Below are 23,935 nucleotides of genomic sequence, written 5' to 3'. Positions count from 1 at the left end.
CAAGTTTCAGAAGACTAGATCATCTTCCCAAACTCAAAGTATTTCCCATAGAATTACACTTGTAAGAGTCAACGTTTAAGATAGAATTTAAGGGAAACATAAAATAACATTACCGATAGTGAGACAAACTGTAATGAGAGAGTGTTCATACATTTTGGTCTCATGATTTCTTTACACTAGAAACCTATTGAGTCCCCTAAAGGGCTTTTGTTCAAGGGGGTTATAACTCTCCATTCATAGCATATTAGTAATGAAAATTGAGATTCCTTGACAATATTAAATGAATAAATAATGAATTCTGGAACACTGGAAAGAAACAACAAAATAACTAGAAATTTTAAAAAGATTAAAAAAAAAAAACAAGATGTGGTCCATATATACAATAGAATATTATTCAGTCATCAGAAAGGATGAATACCCAACTTTTGCATCAACATGGATGCGACTGGAGGAGATTATGATGAATGAAATAAGTCAAGCAGATATAAGCATACATTATTAACACATTAAAAAGAACAATAATCAACCATTGATTCAATCTAAAGGAACAATCAACTCATGCTAATATAAGAAACACTTTAGGAAAGTAGCTGGATTAAAAAAAACTTGTCTAGTGAGAAGTGTGGCTTTGTTTTGCATTTTAGCAAATTTGTCCAATGCTGGCTGGATGAAAGACAAGAAGATGCTCATATCTGTTCCTGCATTCAGCCTGTGGCACTATGTGTTTTTAATTGAAACATATGACAAAAATATATCCTCTCCTTTATTGGAAAATTGAGGACCTGATGACCTCCCAAAAGGGTCTCCAGGGCCCCAGGGATCCTCATATCACACATTGAAAACCTTTGATGTAAAATATCTAGGAATTAACCAAGCATATGCAGTATCTCCCAGGACAGAATTTTAAAAAATTGTATTTTATTTTTCCATTGTTCCAAGATTCATTGTTTATGCACCACACCCAGTGTTCCATGTAATTCATGCCCTTTTAATACATGCCCTACCCACCACCAGGCTCACCCAACTCCCCACCTCCTTCCCCTCAAAACCCTCAGTTTGTTTCTCAGAGTCCACAGACTCTCATGGCTCATCTCCCCCTCCAGTTTCCCCCAACTCACTTCTTCTCTCCTTCAATGTCCTCTGTGTTATTCCTAATGCTCCACAAGTGAAACCATATGATAATTGACTCTCTCTGCTTGACTTGTTAAACTCGCATAGTATCCTCCAGTTCCGTCCATGTTGATAAAAAAGTTGGGTATTCATCCTTTCTGATGGAGGAGGAATACTCCATTGTATATATAGACCACATCATCTTTATCCATTTGTCTGTTGAAGGTCATCTTGGCTCTTTTCACAGTTTGGCGATTGTGGCCATTGCTGCTATGAACATTGGGATACAGATGGCCCTTCTTTTCACTACCTCTGTATCTTTGGGGTAAATACCCAATAGTGCAATTGCAGGAGCATAGAGAAGCTCTATTTTTAATTTCTTGAGGAATATCCACATTGTTTTCCAAAGTGGCTGCACCAACTTGCATTCAGTGTAAGAGGGCTCCCCTTTCTACACATTTGCAACAGTGTAAGAGGGTTCCCCTTTCTCCACATCCTCTCCAACACATGTTGTTTCCTGTCTTGTTAATTTTGGGCTTTCAAACTGGGGTAAAGTGGTATCTCAATGTGGTTTTGATTTGAATCTCCCTGATGGCTAGTGATGATGAACATTTTTTCATGTGTTTATTAGCCATTTGTATATCTTCTTTGGAGAAGTGAAGGACAGAAATTTTAATCATAGATAGATATGTAGAAGATACTATGGGTACATGGAAAATATGAAAACCACGGTTCTCTCTTGGATGGGGTAAGCTAATATAGCAATTACGTTAGTAATTGTAAAAATAAAGTAAAATTAAAAAAAATAATAAAAGCAGCACATGCTGTAACACATAAAAAAAGAAGTTAAATTTAAGAACTATTTTAAACTTCTTTCTGAAAGATAGTCAGTGAAAAGGCATACTGGTCTTCTAAAAAGGGAGTACACAAGAGAGAGAGAGATATCCATCCCCACATTGAGACTCACTACAGACTAGGAATCATTTTTAAAAGTGTGACAATGGAACAGATGTGTATGATCATGCTGGTTGGATATCTCAGAAAATATCCCTGCTTGATTCTAAACACAATATGTGATTCAAATGGAAAAAATGGATTATTGACTGGTTTGTGGTGGAAAACTCGTGGGTTTATGAAGCAGTGCAAATCTGGATTCCTGCCCAAGACAACAACCAAAATAGATGGATTTCATGCATTAAGTGAAATATAAATTTGAGAGGAAAGAGTGTAGGAGAATAACCTTGCAATTTCAGAGTGAAGAAGGACTTCTTAACCAAAACTCAAAACCACAAATATTAAGGTGATATGGAGAAAGGAGAACCCTTTTACACTGTTGGTGGGAATGCATACTGGTGCAGTCACTGTGGAAAACAGCATGGAGATTCCTCAAAAAGTTAAAAATAGAACTACCCTGTATCCAGCAATCGTACTACTACATATTTACCAAAAGAACAAAACAAAAAATATATACAAATTCAAAGGTATACATGCACACTGATGTTTATAGCAGCATTTTCTGCAATAGCTAAATTATGGGAACAGCTCAAGTGTTGGATAAAGAAGATGTGGTTTCTATATACGATAGAATATTACTCAGCCATCAAAAGAATGAAATCTTGCTGTTTGCAACAGCATGGATGGAACTAGAGAGTATTATGCTAAATGAAATAAGCCAGTTAGGGAAAGACAAATAGCATATGATTTCACTCGTATGTGGAATTTAAGAAACAGACAAAGGAGCAAAGGGAAAAAAAGGGAGAGAGTGACTCTTAACTACAGAGAAAAGAGACTCTTAACTATAGAGGAAAAAACTCTTGGTTACCAGAGGGGAGAGGGTAGGGGGTGGGAGAAATAGGTGATGGGCATTGAGGAGTACACTTATGATGAACATGGGGTATTGTATGGAAGAGTTGAACTAGTATATTGAACACCTGAAACTAGTATTACACCATATGTTAACTAGGGAGATTGAGATAACAACTTAAAAAATACACAAAATTTGTATATGCGTGTTTTATGTATAAAGCAGCATTTGAATTTCATAAGCGTATCTTCTGTAGGTGCTGATGCCATTCTCTGGAGAAAAATGCTAACTTCTCAAGAAAGGAAACAGACAAAAAAACGTTCGCCAAGGATTTTGTTCAACAACAACAACAAACAACAACAAAACCAAGGGATATCGAGGATCCATGAATAGGCAGGTGGAATTTGGGGAAAGAAACTTTGCATTGCTGAAAATTGACCAGGAAGTACTATCTAGAATAAGTAAGACACATTCAGACGGAGAAATTTCAATGCAGAAATGAGTCAAGGATATGAGCAAAGAACTCACAGATGGGGTTTCACAGACATAGGAAAGGGTGGTTTAGACAAGGAAAGCGCAGAGTAAAACCACCGTGCCCTTTCACTGTACACCTATTCATATCCCCAGACTAGAAAGTGCCTGGTGTTAATGGAAATATGGAGAGAAAACAATACTGATAGCCTCCTGGTGAGAACCAAGAATGCAGAAGAACAGACTTCACCTGCTCTGTGCAACAGCACATGGTCTCCTGAGCACCTATCTTGATTGTTCACACCTGTCTGAAGGGAGAATGTCAGAGGATGTTTCGGTAGCCATTGCTTGAAGTGGGTAAATGAACAAGCCTGCTTGGGAACTGTAATTGGGAAGAGGGCAGTTCACATGGACTGGATGCAACTGTTGGGCCCAGGCAGGAGTTTGATGTACACATAGCGGGTAAAGGAACCTATAAAATGATCTTAAGTAAATGAAGCAAAAGCAGATAAACACTCTAGCATAATTCCATTGGGCCCATGAAAAATAGAGCACCTGAAATTACTCTGGATGATGCTGTAATAGGGTATACATGTTTCTATATGTTTCTCAAAACCCAAGGATGGGTAACACAGTCAACCCTAATATAATATAATATAAGTTAAGTTAATAATTATGTATCTATCCATATTGAATCACCAACTGGAACAAATGTACCACAAGAATACCAGATTGTACAGCCTTCAGCAACGCTGGCCTCAACTCACCAGATGCCAGTAGCATCCCCTCCCTCCCCATGAGCTCTGATAACCAGGAGGTCCTTCAGGCAAGTACAAACATTTTGCACTGGATGTGCAGAATCAGTCCCAAATAAGAATGCAGACTTAGAGGCTGCAAAGGGCACTAGGCTGTGTGTCCAGGACCCAGAGTGGGCAACCTGAGAATAACCCCAGCAGTTCCCCAAGGCTAAAAGCCTATCTTATGACCCTCCTCCTAGACTCTGTCCCCATCCCAAGTTTCGGTCTTGCTCCCCACAACTGTACGAATATCACCACCTACCCTGTTCCTCCTGGTCCTCCTCAGCCTGGGCTATCTCTTCCAGGAAGCAGCCAGCAGGGGACGGCAGAAGAAGCTCCCCTGCCTGAGGCTGTCAGTGGCACACAGCGGCAGGTGTGGGGCCAGACCTTGGGGCTCCTGGATGCTCCGTACTTTACCCCTGATGCAACTTCCCAACAGGCTGCTCCCCAGGGCCTTCCTGGGACACCAACATGCAAGGTCTGCCCTGAGTCTGGAGAGGCCAGGAAGATCATCAGAGGGCCTCTGGGGACCCGCAGCCTCTATTCCTTCCTCCAGTAGCCCAACGCAACCAAGGCTCCCTATTGTTCTCTCTGCCCTGAGCGCCCCAGCCCCTGCTGAGGCCTAGGAACTCCCAGTCTTGGGAGAGACAGGACTGGATTAGATGCCCTCAGCCAGTGGGGGTCAGAGCAGGGTCAGAGGGGAAGAAAGGAGCTGGAGTGGCCCAGAGTGGGAATTCAGGGCTCTGCCCTGGGGTCAAGGTAGCTGGAAGGCTTCCCAGAATAAAGGTAATTTAGAGCTGGGTCTTGGAAAGTCTCTTCTCTTGGTGAATGGAAGTGTTCAGGGTCTTCTGGCCAAAGTGGAAAGCCCTGCTTCTCCTCTTGGTGGAGTTACCCTGTGTTGTCATGGTGATCCAGCCAGAGAATTCACATTAGTATGTGCATCCTTGGGATGTAATAACATATTTGGTCTTTGTCCAGTTCCTAAGACACAGCCCCTAAGCCCCTGTCTCAGGAGTGATAATAGTAGCTTCTGTATGCTAATAAGATTAATGGGGGCTGGAGGCCCCATCTCTCCTTATGGTCAAGTTCTTCCCTATCCCTGTTTTCCTGGTAGTCCAGGCCAAAGAATCTACATTAATATCTGCCTCTCTGTGATACAGTCAAACTAATATTTTGTTTCTTGTGTTTCTTAGTTTACTGCCCATCTGATGAGAGTCTTTGTATGCTCATGAGATGACGGGAGGCTGTGGGTTTAACATTACAAGGTATCTGCTGGCCTCATCTTTGAGTAATAGTTTTCCAGGAAGATCCAGGAAGATCCAGGAAGGTCTGAGCATATGCTCAGACATATGCTTTACCAAACCCCCAGCATGGGAATCAGACAGGCCTAACATTCCATGTGACCCCCTTCATTCAAGTGTTGTGTGACCACCACCAGCATTTCTCCTCTGCATAATAATAGTACCCATACCATTGACCTCTCTTCTGTCATTTGAGATAGCACTGTGCTCTCAGCAAATGCTCTAGATAGATTCAAGTGAAACAGGAATGAGAACTTGATGTTGTACTGAAGGTAATGTGGGGAAAAGGGAAAGGGATTTCCATAAGATGTCAGTTAGCAACACAGTTTTAATATTCTGCATGTTCTTATCCAAACACTGAACATCTCCTCCCTTAGCTCTTTCCCTCTCACTCCCCTCCTCTTTCTCTTTACTTCACATTCAGACATCCTTCAGTCAACTAAGATCAACATAGAAACTTATTGGGGGTCAATCCCCTCCAAAGACAGCGGAAACTATAGTCAGCCATCTTCTTGGAGACAAATAGTTTATTTTCTCTTGTGCATATGTTATAATTTAAAGATAATACCTATACAACACTGGACACAGTGCCTAATAAGAAAAGCCCCAATGCTGGTGGAATTTATCATTTTGCTTACTCTTGTTGTCCTTATGGTGGAGGAGGGGAAGTTCTGCCCTACTTGTCCATGCAAGAAGAATCATTGCCATCAGTGGCCGGACACATCATTGTGATGCCCCCCACTGGCCCATAGGTAAATAATACATTCTTAGACATAGGTACTGGGATGGACTTCATCACATGGTGTCAAGAACGAGAGATGGTAATCACTAGAGGCTATACAAGAGGGAACAAATTGAAAACAAACTGAAGGGGAAAAAAAGAACACCTACCATGCATCCAACATCTATGGATGCATCTCACGATACCTATGTAGTATTCTCAAATGCTAAATCTCTACAACAGTCCTATGGAGACAGTCATTACTATTCCCAGATCTGCTATCATATTTCCTCTTGACCAAACTGGCCATCAGGAGCTTAGGGGACTGAATTTTCTCTGGAAGCTTTTCTTTATGGCATTCTTGAGCTCCTTATTCCTGAGGCTGAAAATGATTGGGCTGAGAAAGGGAGTGAAGACTGTATAGGTGGTGGCCATCAGAGTATTACTGTCCATAGAATGGGATCCCTTGGGCTTGAGGTAGATCATGGAGGCAAAACCATAGTGCACAATGACCACAGTGAGGTGGGACACACATGTGGAGAAGGTCTTGTGCCTGCCTTCACCTGAAGGGATCCTCAATATGGCAGCCACAATGAAGACATAGGAGAGCATGATGAGGAATAAACATCCCATCAGAGCTGTGACACACACCAGGATCACACCCAGGGTGACAGAAGATGTCTCCTTCCCACAGGCCAACTTTAGGAGGGAAAACACGTGGCAGCCAAAATGATGGATCACATTAGACCCACAGAAGGTGAGGTGAAAAACTATCAGGGTCACCATCATCCCCATGACTGAGCCACCAGCCCAGGTCCAGGACACCAGACGGGCACAGGTGCGGGTGCTCATGAGCATGTTGTAGCGCAGGGGGTGGCAGATGGCCACGTAGCGGTCATAGCCCATGATCATAAGCAGGAAGGAGTGGGTGAAGCCAAATGTGAAAGAGAAGAACATCTGACTGGCACAGGCCACAAAGCTGATGGAATGGTGGCTGGAGAGCATGTCAACCAGCATGCGAGGTGTGACAGCAACAGTGAACAGAATCTCGGAGGTAGACAGGGCACATAAGAAGAGGTACATGGGTGTGTGCAGGCTCTGCTCATTCCAGACAGTGACCATGATGAGCAGGTTCCCCAACAGGGTGAACAGGTACATCAGCAGGTACAGCAAAAAGAGGACGGGCAGGAGATGCTGTGGGAGGTTGGAGAAACCCAGAAGGATGAATTCAGACACCATGCTATAGTTCTGACCAGCCTCGGATGCTGCATCTGCTCAGATCATGGAGGAAATGAAGGTGACCAGAATAAAAATAATAAAGATAGTGAATCTGTATAACAATAACCTTGAAAAATCTACAAAATGGAGGAACTTTAGATACGGTGTGTTAGGATTGGGAAAGTGACAAGGATACTCACTGTTTCTGCTGTTCTTTAGCATGGAACTGAAAGCCGTGAGTGGTGCTCTAAGGAAGGAAAAGAAAGAAGATATGTAAGAATTGGAAAAGAAGAGACCCGCTCATCTGACAGAAAAAGCAAAAGAATGAAATCAGAACATACCCAGTGTGAGAGAGCACTGAGCTGTAGAAGACAAGATTTGCTTCTAAAAACCAGTATTTCTCATAGAATTACACCACTAGTCATCATTAAAAGTATGAATTTGAGGACATTGCTGCTATATGTCCACAATAGCCAAACTATGGAAAGAACCTAGATGTCCATCAACAGATGAATGGATCAAGAAGATGTGGTATATATACACAATGGAATACTATGCAGCCATCAAAAGAAATGAAATCTTGCCATTTGCAACAACATGGATGGAACTAGAGCGTATCATGCTTAGCGAAATAAGTCAAGCAGAGAAAGACAACTATCATATGATCTCCCTGATATGAGGAAGTGGTGATGCAACATGGAGGATTAAGTGGGTAGAAGAATAAACGAAACAAGATGGGATTGGGAGGGAGACAAACCATAAGTGACTCTTAATCTCACAAAACAAACTGAGGGTTGCCGGGGGGAGGGGGTTTGGGAGAAGGGGGTGGGATTATGGACATTGGGGAGGGTATGTGATTTGGTGAGTGCTGTGAAGTGTGTAAACCTGGTGATTCACAGACCTGTACCCCTGGGGATAAAAATATATGTTTATAAAAAATAAAAAATTAAAAAAAAAAAGTATGAATTTGAAGTAAAAAGTAAGATACCATTCCCAGGAGTGACACAAAGTATAAAGAAACAGCTCTCTAGCATTTCGGTCCGGCGACTTCTTTACACTTAAGAAAAGTTGAGCCTCTAAAGCGCTTTTGTTTGGGGGCATTATCACTCCCCCATGTTCACCAGATTAGAAAGAAACACAGATTTTCTGACAATATCCAATTATGGATACATTTTAAGGAAGAATCTACCTGTTCAATGTCAATGTAAGTAACAACTATTTAGGAAAGTAGCTACTTTTACAAAATTAACATTTAGTGACAAGAGGGGTTTCTCCTCCTCCTCCTCTTCCTCCTCCTCCTTCCTCCTCCTCCTCCTCCTCCTCCTCCTCCTCTTCTTCTTCTCCTCCCCTTCTTCCTCCTTCTTCTGCTCCTTCTCCATCTCCTCCTTATTCTTCTTTTTACATTTTAGCAAATTTGTCCCAGGCTGGCTGGGTGGGAAACAAGATAATGCTTGTATCTTCTTCTTCATTCAGGCTGTGGCAATATGTGGCTGTAGTTGAAGCATATGATGAAAATACATCCTCACCTTCATTGGAAAACTGAGAACCTGATGGTCCCCCCAAAATGGTCTCTGGGACCCCAGGGTCCTCATATCACACTTTGGAAGCCTCTGTTGTAAAATATCTAGGAATCAATCAAGCACATGGAAATTTTTAACATTAATAAAATGCAGGTGATTTGAATACATAGAGAAAGATCTACACTCTCAGATGAGGTAGGTGGGTACGGAAACAATAACACCTCTTCCTCAAATCAGAGCACCAGAGCAACTACACTTTCAGTGAGTCAGCTGTATATCTCATAACGGTTTCCTCAAATCCCTTCTGAAAACTAAGGTCAGTGCAAAACCATACTATTCTTCTAAAAGTGGAGTCAATAGGAAAGAAATGCTCTGGAAGGTGTGAAGACTCATCATAGACATTATACACATCATAGTCATTTTTAAGTGTGAACCTGGAACAGACACAGACACTGATCAAATTGATCGGATACCTCAGAAAATATCCCCGCATGAGTCACAGCTTAATATGTGCTAAAGGTGGGAGCACAAGTCAAAGGGAAGAGCTGGATTGTTTAGGAGTTTGTGGTGGTAAAACTGGTCCTTTGATGAAGCAAACTCAATCTGAACTTCTGCCCAAGACCATATGCAAAGGTGGATTCCAGGATTCAAGACATAAATATGAAATATGACCATGGGAAGTTAATAGGAGAAGGTATAGGAGAAGAATTTTGTTGATCTAGGGTTGGAGAACGTCAGAAACACAAACATTAGGTATTTTTGAAAAAATGAAAACATCAACAGGAAGAGTATTTGTTCAATAAATGATGTTGTGGATCCAGCTAAGAGTAGATGGAAAGGTGAGGAAAGATCACTGTCATTGTCCACGACTGAGCAGGGAATATGATGTGGAATAAACAAAAAACCAGTTCCATCTACAAGGAGTAGAAATCTCAATGCAGAAATGAGCAAAGGTGTGAAGAGAGAGCTCACATTGGGTATAACACAAGCAAATGAAAACATGCTAAAAAGAAAGAGAAAGAGAGAGAGAGAGAGGAAGGGAGAGAAAGGAAGAGAAATGCAGTGGAAATTCAGTATCTACGTATTTAAGGTCCCAAACTAGAAAGTGCCTAGTGCTATCAGGTATGGGGAGAAAGCAGTATTAGTGCACTGCCTGTGAGAACTAGAGGGTTAAAATTAATAGTTCCTGTGCTCTGTGCACTAGCACATGTACTCCTGAGTACCTATCTCCATTGCTGATAGGTATTTATAAGGGAACATGTCAGGGAATATTTTGTAGCATTGCTTGTAGTGAGGAATGTGGAAAGTGCTTGTCCATAAGTGGAAAGAGGGCAGGTCACATGGGCTGGATGCAACTACTAGAGCTCCAGAGTTTGATGCCCACAGCAGCATAATAAATGAACTTGTAAAATGATCTTGAGTGAATGAAGCATGAGCACATGAACACTCTAGCATAAGTCCATTTGGGTACATGAAATTTAAAGCACCTGAAATATTCTGGATGATGCCATAATGGTGTGTACAAATCACTGTACATTTGCCCAAACCCAAGAATGTAAAATGTAGACAGTGAACCCTAATGTAACCTGTGGGTTGAGTTAATAATAATTTATCCCTATTGGTTCACCAACTGGAACAATGGCACCACAAGAATACCAGATTGTACAATCTTTATCAGCAAACCTGGCCTCCACTCACCAGATGCCAGTAGCATCCCTTACCTCCTCAGGAGCAGGGACAACAAAAAGGTCCTTCATGCATGTACAAACATTTGAGGAGGGGGGGGTAGGAGCCCCAAACAAGAATGCAGACTTACAAGCTGCAATGGGCACTAGGCTGAGAAAGAACTTAAGACCCAGAATGGTCAACCTAAGAAGACCCCCAGCAGTTGCCCAAGGCTAAGAGCCTGTCTAATGACCCTTCTCCCAGACCCTGTCCCCATCACCAGTCTGGGCCTTGCTTCCCACAACTGCATGATTATTGCCACCTACCTGTCCCTCCTGGTCTTTCTCAGCCTGGGCTGCCTCTTCCAGGAAGTAAGCAGCAAGGGAGGGCAGCACACAGGGGCAGGTGTGGGGCCAGACGTCAGGGCTCCTGGAACTGATGCTGTGTGCTTTACCCCTACTGTAGCTTCCCAGCTGGCTGCTCCCCAGGACTTCCCTAGGATACCAACCTGCAAGTTCTGCTCTCAGGTTCTTGAGAGGCTAGGAGGATCATCAGGGGACCTCCAGGGACTAGCAGCTACTATTCCTTCCTCCAACACTCCAAGATGATCAAGGCTCCCTTCTGTCTCTCTCTGCCCAGAGAGACCCAGTCCCTGCTGAGGACTAGGAGCTCCCATTGTTGAGGGAGACGGGGCAAGATTAGATGCCTTCAACCACTTGGGGTCAGGACAGGGACAGAGGGAAGGCAGGAGCTGGAGTAGCCCAGAGTGGGAATCCAGGGCTCTACCCTGGGGCCAAGGCTTTCCAGAATAAGGGTAATTTAGAGGTTGGTCTTGGAGACTGTTTTCCCTTGGTCTTTGGAAGTGTTCAGAGTCTTCTGACCAAACTGGATAGCTCCACTTCTTCATTGGTTGACTTAACTTTTCTCTGTTGTCACGGTGATCCAAGCCAGTGAATCTATTTAGCATGTGCATTCTTGGGCTCTAATAACACATTTGCTTTTTGTCCAGTTCCTGAGATAGACCCCCTATGCTCTTGTCTCAAGAGTAATATAGTGGCTTCTGTATGCTACTGAGATGAGTGGTGGCTGAGGACACCTGGATAGTTTTAGGAAGGGGGCTGCTCACCAGAACAACCAAGGGATGATTAGTGAATTGGAACCTCCAGGGAGGGGAGGGGATACAGATTGATATTCAATACTGATGATGAATGATTTAATTAATCGTGTCTTTGTCATCAAACCCTCATAAAACTCCCTAAACCCTGGAATTCAGAAACCTTCCCAGCTCGTGAACACATAGCAGTGCTAGAGGGTGGTGTGTGCAGCGAGGGCATGGAAGTTCCTCACTCTTTCCTCCATACATCTCTTTTATTTTTCTGTTCTTGAGTTGTTAATTCATAATAAAGTGGGAAGAGTAAGTGTTGCATTTTCCTGATTTCTGAGAGCCATTCTAGCAAAGTATTCAAACTAAGGAGTGTGGAAACCCCCATCAGAAAGAAGTGCAGGTTCCCTGGGCAGTAAATATGTGTGACTGACATCTCCAGGTTGTTAGTGTCAGAACACAATTATCAGACAACAAGGTGGTGTCTGGATAGTTGGAGAATTGGTATTGGTGTGGAAAGAATTTACACATTTGGTGTCTTGAGTATTAGAGGCAGAAATAGTTCACTTTCTCTCCCTTTGTTCTGTCAGAAACATTGTCCCTTCTACATCTGAAATCAGCCTCAACTTGCCACCCCACCCCATCCAAGATGCCCTCATGCACCTCTCCTCATCTTTTCCTGCATCTGCTCACTCTGCCTGCCCTCAGCAGGCTGCTTCCCTCACACCAACTAGAAGAGGGCTCTACAAACAGGAATCTGACCACTTTGGAAAACTGTTTCGCAGCATCTATTCAAGCTGAACATAGGTATTCCCTATGAGTCAGTATTTACACACCTAACTATAGAACCAACACAACATATAAGTATTAATCTGCCAAAGGACATGTACTAGATGTCATAAGAACACCCTCATAGGAAGCCCCAACTGGAAATATCCATGAGAATGTTCACGTAATGGAATACAGCTCTTCCCTTTATGAATTTAAAAAACATTTATTAGTCTCCATTCCCCTTAAAACAAACTCCTCAATTGGACACCACTGTCTTGCATGCCCATGACCTTCCCACCTATATGCCTTCAATTCTAAAAACACACTAGCGACCTCCAACTCTCTCTGGTGCACTGAACATACCACTGTCCCAAGTGCACTCTGCCTTTTTCACCCTGAGACTTTGTACTTGCTGACCTCTCTGTCTGGAAACCCCTTTTCCACCTGTCTGGTCATCTGAATCATACCTACTCACCCTTCAGGTCTCCCTGTAGACATCACCAATTTCAAAGACTCTAAATCCCAGGTTGGGTCTGAGACCCACACTTAGCTTCTCCAGATCCCTAGGCTGTCTCAAACACTCCTCTGATTACTCTGTGCTGTCTTCTTTGGTTATATGACAGCTTCCCCTGTGGACCATGAAAAGGACAGAGCAGAGCCCTTGCCCTTGGTTATTGGATTTGAGCACCTAGAATATTTCCATATAGAATAAGCCTTCAATAATATTTCTTGACTATATGAATGAATAAATGAGGGCAAATAACTGTGAGAACATACAGCACTCTTTTCTGTTCATTTACATGGGCAATGACACCTATGTGGCCATCTGTCACTCCCTGAGGTACAATGTGTTCATGAGTCCACATGACTGTGCCATGCCATGTGCCGGTCCTGGGCTGGTCTCTTGGTCATAGGGATGATGGTGACCCTGATAGTTTTTCACCTCACCTTCTGTGGGTCTAAAGTAATCCATGATTTTTTCTACAACATGCTTTCCCTCCTAACGTTGGCTGTGGGAATAAGACATCCTCTGTTACCTTGGTTGTGGTCCTAGTAAGTGTTACAGCTCTGATGTGCTGTTTATTCTTAATCATCCTCTTCTATGTTTTCATTGTTGCTGCCATATTGAGGATCCCCTCAGCTGAGGACAGCACAAGACCTTCTCCTCATGTGTGTCCCACCTCACTGTGGTCATTGTGCACTATGGTTTTGCCTCCATTATCTACCTCAAGCCCAAGGGCCCGCCTTCTATAGACCATAACATTTTGAGGGCCATCACCTACAGTCTTCACCCCCTTTCTCAGCTGATCATTTTTAGCCTCATAAGATGCTCAAGAATGCCATAGAAATATAACTGGAGAGATTATGCTAAGTGAAATAAGTCAAGCAGAGAAAGACGATTATATGGCTTCACTTATTTACGGAAAATAAGGAATAGCAGAGGACATTAGGGAAGGAAGGGAAGAACAAGGGGGGAATTAGAGGAGGAGATGAACCCTGAGAGACTATCGACTCTGGAAATCAAACTGAGGGTTTTAGAGTAGAGGCGTGTGGTGGGATAGTTGAGCCCAGTGATGGGTATTAAGGAGGACGCGTATTGCATGGACTACTGAATGTTATATGCAAACAATGAATCATGGAACACTACATCAAAACCTAAGGATGTACCGTATGGTGACTTGCAAAGCATGATCATTGCCATCGTCGTCGTCGTCGTCATCATCATCATCATCATCAAAGAATGCCATAAAGAAAAACTTCCAGAGAAAATTCATTCCCCTAAGCTCTTGATGGCCAGTTTGATAGTAAGGACAGACTCTCATCAGATGGTCAGTAAGCAAAGACACACAAGAGACCAAATATGAGTTTGATTATATCACAGAGAGGCAGATGTTAATGTGGATTCTTTGGCTTGGACCACCAAGAGGGCTGGGAATAATAACATCTGTCTCTACATGACTGTTGTAGGGTTTCAAGGATATGAAAATACAACACCCATAGGTGATGGATGCATGCTTGGTATTATATTTTGGTTATTGTGCACTGTGGTTTCTCTCTGGCTGTGTGAAAGGGATGTATGCCTAGGGCTGCACCTGCTCTCTTCCCTGAAAGCTGTCTATTCCTTCTAAAGACAGCTTTGCCCTCACAGTCATGACCACACTTCTTTCTGCAGGCACCTGAGAGAGATGCATTCCTGATCACCAACAGCACACACGTGCAGATTATAATGGATTCCTGCCTCACCACTTCAGGGCAGTGTGGCTGGGGAGAAATCATCTCTCAGATTTGCATTTTCTGCATTTCTTTTTTTCTTTTTAAATTTAGTTTTATTTTGTTTAAAGATTTTATTTATTTATTTGACAGAGAAAGAGATCACAAGTAGGCAGAGAGGCAGGCAGAATAAGAGGAGGAAGCAGGCTCCTTGCTGAGCAGAGAGCCCCAGACAATGCTCTGCTCAGCGGGGCTCTGCTCATCGGGGAGCCTGCTTTGATCCCTGAGATCATGACCTGATCCAAAGGCAGAGGCTTAACCCACTGAGCCACCCAGTGGGTCCCCTTCTTAAATTTTTTTGTTGTGTTATGTTAGTCACCATAAAATATATTAGTTTTTGATGCCGTGTTCCAAGTTCATTGCTTATGTACAACACCCAGTGCTCCATGCAATGCATTTTCTGCATTTCAAAAATGTGAATAGTAATGAATGTGGGTCATACAAACCACAAGAGTCTCTGTCTCTGTCTCCCCCCCCCCCTTTATTTTTTGGCTTTGGAGAAGTTTAACATTATTGTTTTTTTAATTTTTGTTTGTTTGTTTGTTTGTGTTTTGTTTTTGTTTTTTTTTTTTTTTTTTTTTTTTACACAAAGATAAACTCAAAATGGATAAAAGATCTCAATATGAGGCAGGAATCTACCAAAATCCCAGAGGAGAACATAGGCAATAACATCTTTGACATCGGCCACAGCAACTTCTTTCAAGACATGTCTCCAAACCATAAGAGACTCTTAATCTCATGAAACAACTGAGGGTTTCTGGGGTTGGGGAGATAGGGATAGGGTGGTTGGGTTACGGACATTGAGGATGGTATGTGATATGGTGAGTGCTGTGAAATGTGTAAGCCTGATGATTCACAGACCTGTACCCCTGAAGCAAATAATACATTATGAAGCTAAAGCAGATGAACATTCAAGCATAATTCCATCAGGCACATGAAAATTAGAGCACCTGAAACTATTCTGGATGATGTTGTAATGGTGTGTACAAGTCACTATACATTTGCCAAAACACAAGAATTGTGTAACACAGACAGTGAACCCTAATGATCTGTGGGCTGAGTTAATAATGTAACCATATTTGTTCACTAACTGGAACAAATGGACCACAAGAATACCTGATTGTACAAGGTTTAGCAAAAGCAAAAACCCTGACCTCCACTCACCATGCCAGTAGCGTCCCTTCCCTCCCCATGAACTCTGACAACTAAAGGGGCCTCCAGACATGTACAAACATTTCCTGTGTGTGTGTGCATGTGTGTGTGCATGCACATGTACAGAATCTGCCCTCAAAAAGACTGCAGAGCTAGAAGCTGCAGAGGTCACTATGTTGGGTAAGGAACACAGGATCCAGAATGGGCAGCCCAAGAGGACTCCTAGCAGCTACCCAAGGCTAAGAGTCTGTCTTATGTGATATAAGACCCTTATCCCAGGCCCTGTCCTCATCCAGAGTCTGGGTCACAACTGTATGAGTATTGTCACCTGTCCCTCCTGGTTCCCCTCAGCCTGGGCTGCCTCTTCCAGGAAGCAGCCAGCAGGGGAGGGTAGAAGAAGCTCTCCTGCCTTCTGTCAGCAGCACACAGGGGTAGGTGTGGTGCCAGACCTCGGAGTTCCTGGAACCCATGCTGTGTGCTTTACCCCTGCTGCAGCTTCCCAGGAGGCTGCTCCCCTGGGCCTGCCTGGAACACCAACCTGTAAGGCTTCCCTCAGGGTATGGAGTGGCCAGGAGGATCATCAGGCCTCCAGGGACTTGTGTCCTCTACTTCTTCCTCCAACAGCTTGACATAACCAAGGCTCACTGCTGTCTCTATCTGTCCAGTCAGCCCCAACCCCTGCTGAGGACTAGGATCTCCAAGTTTTGGGAGAGACAGGACTGGATTAGATGCCCTCAACCATTTGGGGTCAGGGCAGGGTCAGAGGGAAGGCAGGAGCTGGAGTATCCCAGAGTGGGAATCCAGGGCTCTTCCCTGGAATTGAGGCAGCTGGAAGACTTCTGAGAATAAGGGTAATTTAGAGCTGGGTCTTGGAAAGTCACTTCTTTTTGTCAGTAGAAATGTTTAGTATCTTGTGGCCAAACTGGATAGCCCCACTTCATCTTGTGGTCAAGTTCTTCCCTATCCTTGTTTTCCTGGTGGTCCAAGTCAAAGAGGCTACATTAACATCTGCCTCTCGTGATATACTCAAACTAATATTTGGTCTTTTGTGTGTCTTTGTTCAGTGACTCTCTGATGAGAGTCTTTGTATGCTCAAAAGATGACTGGTGGCTGTGCGTTTAATGTTACAAACACACCTTCTGCCTCCAACTCTAATATCTGGCCCTCACCTTTGAGTAATAGTTTAGATTCACAGAAGGCCCCTTTCCTTGATCTTCAGACATAGGCTTTCCTAAACCCCAGCATGGGAGTCAGACAGACTTAAACTTCCATGGGACCCATTCAGTCTGTGTTGTGTGACCTCCACCAACATTTCTCATACACATAAAAAGGGTACACACCCTTGATCTCGTTTTGCACCATCTTGAGATATCATCATGACTACAACACATCCCCCAGATAGATTCAAGTAAAACACAGGAATGATAAATTGATTTTTTTTTAAGTAATGTGGGGAAAGGGAAAAGAATTTCCATAACATGTCACCATCCTTTAATAACATTACCATCCTTTATGTTCTAACCAGGCATGACTGCTCTCCCCCTTCTAGCCCTCATTTCTCTCTGTCTCCATCCTTCTACCTCTGGTCCCTTCCTCTATCATTCTTCCCTCTCCCTCTCTGATGAACATTGCCCTGTTACAAACCTCCTCCTCCTTCTTCATTCCTTTCCCAGATTCTGTACCATATCCAATTTTTTGCAAATTTCTGTTCAGATTAGTTTAAAGGACTCCTATCCCATGAGTTCATTTTCTCTTTTTTAATCTCTTACTCTTTCTCTCTCCCTGCTTCTTCACATAAGATAGAAAATCTCCCTTAGGGTCTATCCTTTCTAAAGAAGGGAGCAATTATAAATAGTAAACCATCTTCCAGGATACAAATAGTTTATTTTCCTTAGTGCATTTGTTATAATTTAAAAGACAGTACTATATATTCAGAATGTAAATGAGCTAAATGGACCCAATGAAAAGACACAAGTTATCAGATTGGATTAAAAAAACCAAGACCCATCAATATGCTGTCTATAGGAGACTCATTTTAGACCCAAAGACACCTCCAGGTTGAAAGTGAAGGGGTAGAAAGTGATTTATCATGCTAATGGGCATCAAAAGAAAGCTGGGTGACAATCCTTATATCAGACAAATCAGATTTTAAACCAAAGACTGTAATAAGAGATGAAGAAGGGCACTATATCATAATTAAAGGGTCTATCCAATAAGAAGATCTAGCAATTATAAATATTTATGTCCCTTGGGATGCCTGGGGGGCTCAGTCAGTTAAGCATCTGCCTTTGGCTCAGGTCATGATCCCGGGGTCCTGAAATCGAGTCCTGAATCGCACTCCCTGCTCAGCAGGGAGCCTGCTTCTCCCTCTACCTGCTGCTCATGCTGCTTATGTTCTCTCTCTTTATCTCTTTATCTCTGACAAATAACTAATATAATAGTTTTAAAAATAAATACTTATACCCCAACATGGGAGCAGTCAATTATATAAGCCAATTAATAATAAAATCAATGAAATATATTGATAATAATATAATAATAGTGGGGGATTTAATACACCCTCATTGCAGTGGACAGATCATCTAAGCAAAAGATCAACAAGGAAGTAAAGGCTTTGAATAACACACTGGGCCAGATGGACTTCACAGTTATATTCAGAACATTCTATCCTAAAGAAACAGAATACACATTCTTCTCTAGGGCACATGAAACATTCTCCAAGAAACAAACCGAAGGTTTTAGAGGGGAGTAGGGTAGGGGGAATGGGCGAGCCTGGTGGTGGGTATTAAGGAGGGCATGTATTGCATGGAGCACTGGGTGTTGTACATACACAGTGAATCTTGGAACACTGCATCAAAAACAAATGATGTATATTATGGTGATTAACATAACACAATTAAAAAAAGAAGAAGAAGAAGCATTCTCCAGAATAGATCACATCCTGGGTCACAAACCAGGTCTCAACCAGTACCAAAGACTGGGATCATTCCCTGTGTATTTTTGGACCACAGTGCTTTGAAACTGGAACTCAATCACAAGAGGAAATTTGTAAAGAACTTAAATACATGGAGGCTAAAGAGCATCCTACTAAAGAATGAATGGGGGCGCCTGGGTGGCTCAGTTGGTTAAGCAACTGCCTTTGGCTCAGGTCATGATCCTAGAGTCCTGGAATAAAGCCCTGCATCAGGCTACCTGCTTGGCAGGGAGTCTGCTTCTCCCTCTCACCCTCACCCTTCTCATGCTCTCTCTCTCTCTCTCAAATAAAATAAATAACATATTTTAAAAAAAAGAATGAATGGGTCAACCAGGAAATTAAAGAAGAATTTAAAAATTCATGGAAACAAATGAAAATGAAAACACAACTGTTCAAAATTTTTGAGATGCAGCAAAAACGGTTCTGGGGGAAGTATATAGCAATACACGGATTTTCAAGAAACAAGAAAGGTCTTAAACACACAAGCTAAACTTACACTCAAAGGAGGTGGAGAATAAACAACAAATAAAGCCTAAGCCAGACAGGAGGAGAGAAATAATAAAGATTAGAGCATAAAAAAAATGAAATAGAAACCAAAAGAACAGTAGAACAGATCAACAAAACTAAGAGTTGTAAGACAATGGTTGAGTTTCATTCCTCTATACATAGCTATCCAATTTTCCCAGCACCATAAACTCAAAATGGATGAAAGACCTCAATGTGAGGCAGGGATCTATCAAAATCCTAGAGAACATAGGCAGTAACCTCTTCGACATTGGCCACAGCAACTTCTTTCAAAACATATCTCCAAAGGCAAAGGAAACAAAAGCGAAAATGAACTTTTGGGACTTCCTCAAAATCAAAAGCTTCTGCACAGCAAAGGAAACAGTCAAGAAAACAAAGAGGCAACCCACGGAATGAGAGAAGATATTTGCAAATAACAGTACAGACAAAAAGTTGATATCCAGGATCTATAAGGAACTCCTCAAACTCAACACACACAAAACAGATAATCATATCAAAAAATGGGCAGAAGATGAACAGACTCTTCTCCAATGAAGACATGCAAATGGCTATCAGACACATGAAAAAATGTTCATCATCACTAGCCATCAGGGAGATGCAAATTAAAACCACATTGAGGGGCGCCTGGGTGGCTCAGTGGGTTAAGCCGCTGCCTTCGGCTCGGGTCATGATCTCAGGGTCCTAGGATCGAGTCCCACATCGGGCTCTCTGCTCAGCAGGGTGCCTGCTTCCTCCTCTCTCTCTGCCTGCCTCTCTCTGTCAAATAAATAAAATCTTTAAAAAAAAAAAAAAACCACATTGAGATACCACCTTACACCAGTTAGAATGGCCCAAATTAGCAAGACAGGAAACAACATGTGTTGGAGAGGATGTGGAGAAAGGGGAACCCTCTTATATATCATTAGTTTTTTTTTTTACTTTTTTTTTCATATATTTTTATCCCCGGGGGTACAGGTCTGTGAATCACCAGGTTTACACACTTCACAGCACTCACCAAAGCACATACCCTCCCCAATGTCCATAATCCCACCCCCTTCTCCCAAACCCCCTCCCCCCAGCAACCCTCAGTTTGTTTTGTGAGATTAAGAGTCATTTATGGTTTGTCTCCCTCCCAATCCCATCTTGTTTCATTTATTCTTCTCGTACCCACTTAAGCCCCCATGTTACATCACCACTTCCTCATATCAGGGAGATCATATGATAGTTGTCTTTCTCCGCTTGACTTATTTCACTAAGCATGATACGCTCTAGTTCCATCCATGTTGTTGCAAATGGCAAGACTTCATTTCTTTTGATGGCTGCATAGTATTCCATTGTGTATATATACCACATCTTCTTGATCCATTCATCTGTTGATGGACATCTAGGTTCTTTCCATAGTTTGGCTATTGTGGACATTGCTGCTATAAACATTCGGGTGCATGTGTCCCTTTGGATCACTACATTTGTATCTTTAGGGTAAATACCCAATAGTGCAATTGCTGGGTCATAGGGCAGTTCTATTTTCAACATTTTGAGGAACCTCCATGCTGTTTTCCAGAGTGGCTGCACCAGCTTGCATTCCCACCAACAGTGTAGGAGGGTTCCCCTTTCTCCTCATCCTCGCCAGCATTTGTCATTTCCTGACTTGTTGATTTTAGCCATTCTGACTGGTGTGAGGTGATATCTCATTGTGGTTTTGATTTGTATTTCCCTGATGCCGAGTGATATGGAGCACTTTTTCATGTGTCTGTTCGCCATCTGGATGTCTTCTTTGCAGAAATGTCTGTTCATGTCTTCTGCCCATTTCTTGATTGGATTATTTGTTCTTTGGGTGTTGAGTTTGCTAAGTTCTTTATAGATTCTGGACACTAGTCCTTTATCTGATATGTAGTTTGCAAATATCTTCTCCCATTCTGTCAGTTGTCTTTTGATTTTGTTAACTGTTTCCTTTGCTGTGCAAAAGCTTTTGATCTTGATGAAATCCCAGTAGTTCATTTTTTCCCTTGCTTCCCTTGCCTTTTGCGTTGTTCCTAGGAAGATGTTGCTGCGGCAGAGGTCGAAGAGGTTGCTGCCCGTGTTCTCCTCAAGGATTTTGATGGATTCCTTTCGTACATTGAGGTCCTTCATCCATTTGGAGTCTATTTTCGTGTGTGGTGTAAGGAAATGGTCCAATTTCATTTTTCTGCATGTGGCTGTCCAATTTTCCCAGCACCATTTATTGAAGAGGCTGTCTTTTTTCCATTGGACATTCTTTCCTGCTTTGTCGAAGATGAGTTGACCATAGAGTTGAGGGTCTATTTCTGGGCTCTCTATTCTGTTCCATTGATCTATGTGTCTGTTTTTGTGCCAGTACCATGCTGTCTTGATGATGACAGCTTTGTAATAGAGCTTGAAGTCCGGAATTGTGATGCCACCAAACGTTGGCTTTCTTTTTCAATATCCCTTTGGCTATTCGAGGTCTTTTCTGGTTCCATATAAATTTTAGAATTATTTGTTCCATTTCTTTGAAAAAGATGGATGGTACTTTGATAGGAATTGCATTAAATGTGTAGATTGCTTTAGGTAGCATAGACATTTTCACAATATTTATTCTTCCAATCCAGGAGCATGGAACATTTTTCCATTTCTTTGTGTCTTCCTCAATTTCTTTCATGAGTACTTTATAGTTTTCTGAGTATAGATTCTGTGTCTCTTTGGTTAGGTTTATTCCTAGGTATCTTATGGTTTTGGATGCAATTGTAAATGGGATTGACTCCTTAATATCTCTTTCTTCTGTCTTGCTGTTGGTGTAGAGAAATGCAACTGATTTCTGTGCATTGATTTTATATCCTGACACTTTACTGAATTCCTGTATAAGTTCTAGCAGTTTTGGAGTGGAGTCTTTTGGGTTTTCCACATATAGTATCATATCTGCGAAGAGTGATAATTTGACTACTTCTTTGCCGATTTGGATGCCTTTAATTTCCTTTTGTTGTCTGATTGCTGAGGCTAGGACCTCTAGTACTATGTTGAATAGCAGTGGTGATAATGAACATCCCTGCTGTGTTCCTGACCTTAGCGGAAAAGCTTTCAGTTTTTCTCCATTGAGAATGATATTTGCGGTGGGTTTTTCATAGATGGCTTTGATGATATTGAGGTATGTGCCCTCTATCCCTACACTTTGAAGAGTTTTGATCAGGAAGGGATGTTGTACTTTGTCAAATGCTTTTTCAGCATCTATTGAGAGTATCATATGGTTCTTGTTCTTTCTTTTATTGATGTGTTGTATCACATTGACTGATTTGCGGATGTTGAACCAACCTTGCAGCCCTGGAATAAATCCCACTTGGTCGTGGTGAATAATTTTTTAATGTACTGTTGAATCCTATTGGCTAGTATTTTGTTGAGTATTTTCGCATCTGTGTTCATCAAGGATATTGGTCTATAGCTCTCTTTTTTGGTGGGATCCTTGTCTGGTTTTGGGATCAAGGTGATGCTGGCCTCATAAAATGAGTTTGGAAGTTTTCCTTCCATTTCTATTTTTTGGAACAGTTTTAGGAGAATAGGAATTAGTTCTTCTTTAAATGTTTGGTAGAATTCCCCCGGGAAGCCGTCTGGCCCTGGGCTTTTGTTTGTTTGGAGATTTTTAATGACTGTTTCAATCTCCTTACTGGTTATGGGTCTGTTCAGGCTTTCTATTTCTTCCTCGTTCAGTTGTGGTAGTTTATATGTTTCTAGGAATGCATCTATTTCTTCCAGATTGTCAAATTTATTGCCGTAGAGTTGCTCATAGTATGTTCTTATAATAGTTTGTATTTCTTTGGTGTTAGTTGTGATATCTCCTCTTTCATTCATGATTTTATTTATTTGGGTCCTTTCTCTTTTCTTTTTGATAAGTCGGGCCAGGGGTTGATCAATTTTATTAATTCTTTCAAAGAACCAGCTCCTACTTTCGTTGATTTGTTCTATTGTTTTTTTGGTTTCTATTTCATTGATTTCTGCTCTGATCTTTATGATTTCTCTTCTCCTGCTGGGCTTAGGGTTTCTTTCTTGTTCTTTCTCCAGCTCCTTTAGGTGTAGGGTTAGGTTGTGTACCTGAGACCTTTCTTGTTTCTTGAGAAAGGCTTGTACCGCTATATATTTTCCTCTCAGGACTGCCTTTGTTGTGTCCCACAGATTTTGAACCGTTGTATTTTCATTATCATTTGTTTCCATGATTTTTTTCAATTCTTCTTTAATTTCCCGGTTGACCCATTCATTCTTTAGAAGGATGCTGTTTAGTCTCCATGTATTTTGGTTCTTTTCAAACTTCCTTTTGTGGTTGAGTTATCATTAGTTTTTGACATAGTGTTCCAAGATTCATCATTTACGTATAATACTCAGTGCTCCATGCAATATGTTTTCTCCTTATTACCCACCACCAGGTTTATCCATCCTCCCATCCCCTTCCCTTCTAAAACCCTCAGTTTGTTTCTTGGAGTCCATAGTCACACATTAAATAAAATCCTTTTTAGAAAAAGAAAAGGATCAACACTTTTGGTATTTTTATAATGCTTATTTTTGTTTATCCTT

The 23,935-nt window shown here is 42.0% G+C and overlaps 1 protein-coding gene and 1 pseudogene across 1 annotated transcript; one reads left to right on the top strand and one right to left on the bottom strand.

The window, feature by feature from the left end:
- Positions 1 to 6,513: 6,513 nt before the first annotated feature.
- Positions 6,514 to 7,452, bottom strand: LOC101689731 (olfactory receptor 10H4-like). Its single transcript, XM_013060463.2, has one exon. The coding sequence runs from the start codon at positions 7,441 to 7,443 to the stop codon at positions 6,514 to 6,516; it is 930 nt and encodes a 309-aa protein (XP_012915917.1). The 5' UTR covers positions 7,444 to 7,452.
- A 5,777-nt stretch (positions 7,453 to 13,229) lies between these two features.
- Positions 13,230 to 14,271, top strand: LOC123391317 (annotated as a pseudogene).
- The last annotated feature ends 9,664 nt before the right edge of the window (positions 14,272 to 23,935 follow it).

Source organism: Mustela putorius, unplaced genomic scaffold (assembly GCF_011764305.1).
Source record: "Mustela putorius furo isolate JIRA1106 unplaced genomic scaffold, ASM1176430v1.1 tig00000095_pilon_pilon_pilon, whole genome shotgun sequence".
Lineage (NCBI taxonomy): Eukaryota > Metazoa > Chordata > Mammalia > Carnivora > Mustelidae > Mustela > Mustela putorius.
Note: the sequence above shows the minus strand (reverse complement) of the source record. Positions and strands in the feature narration are given on the sequence as shown.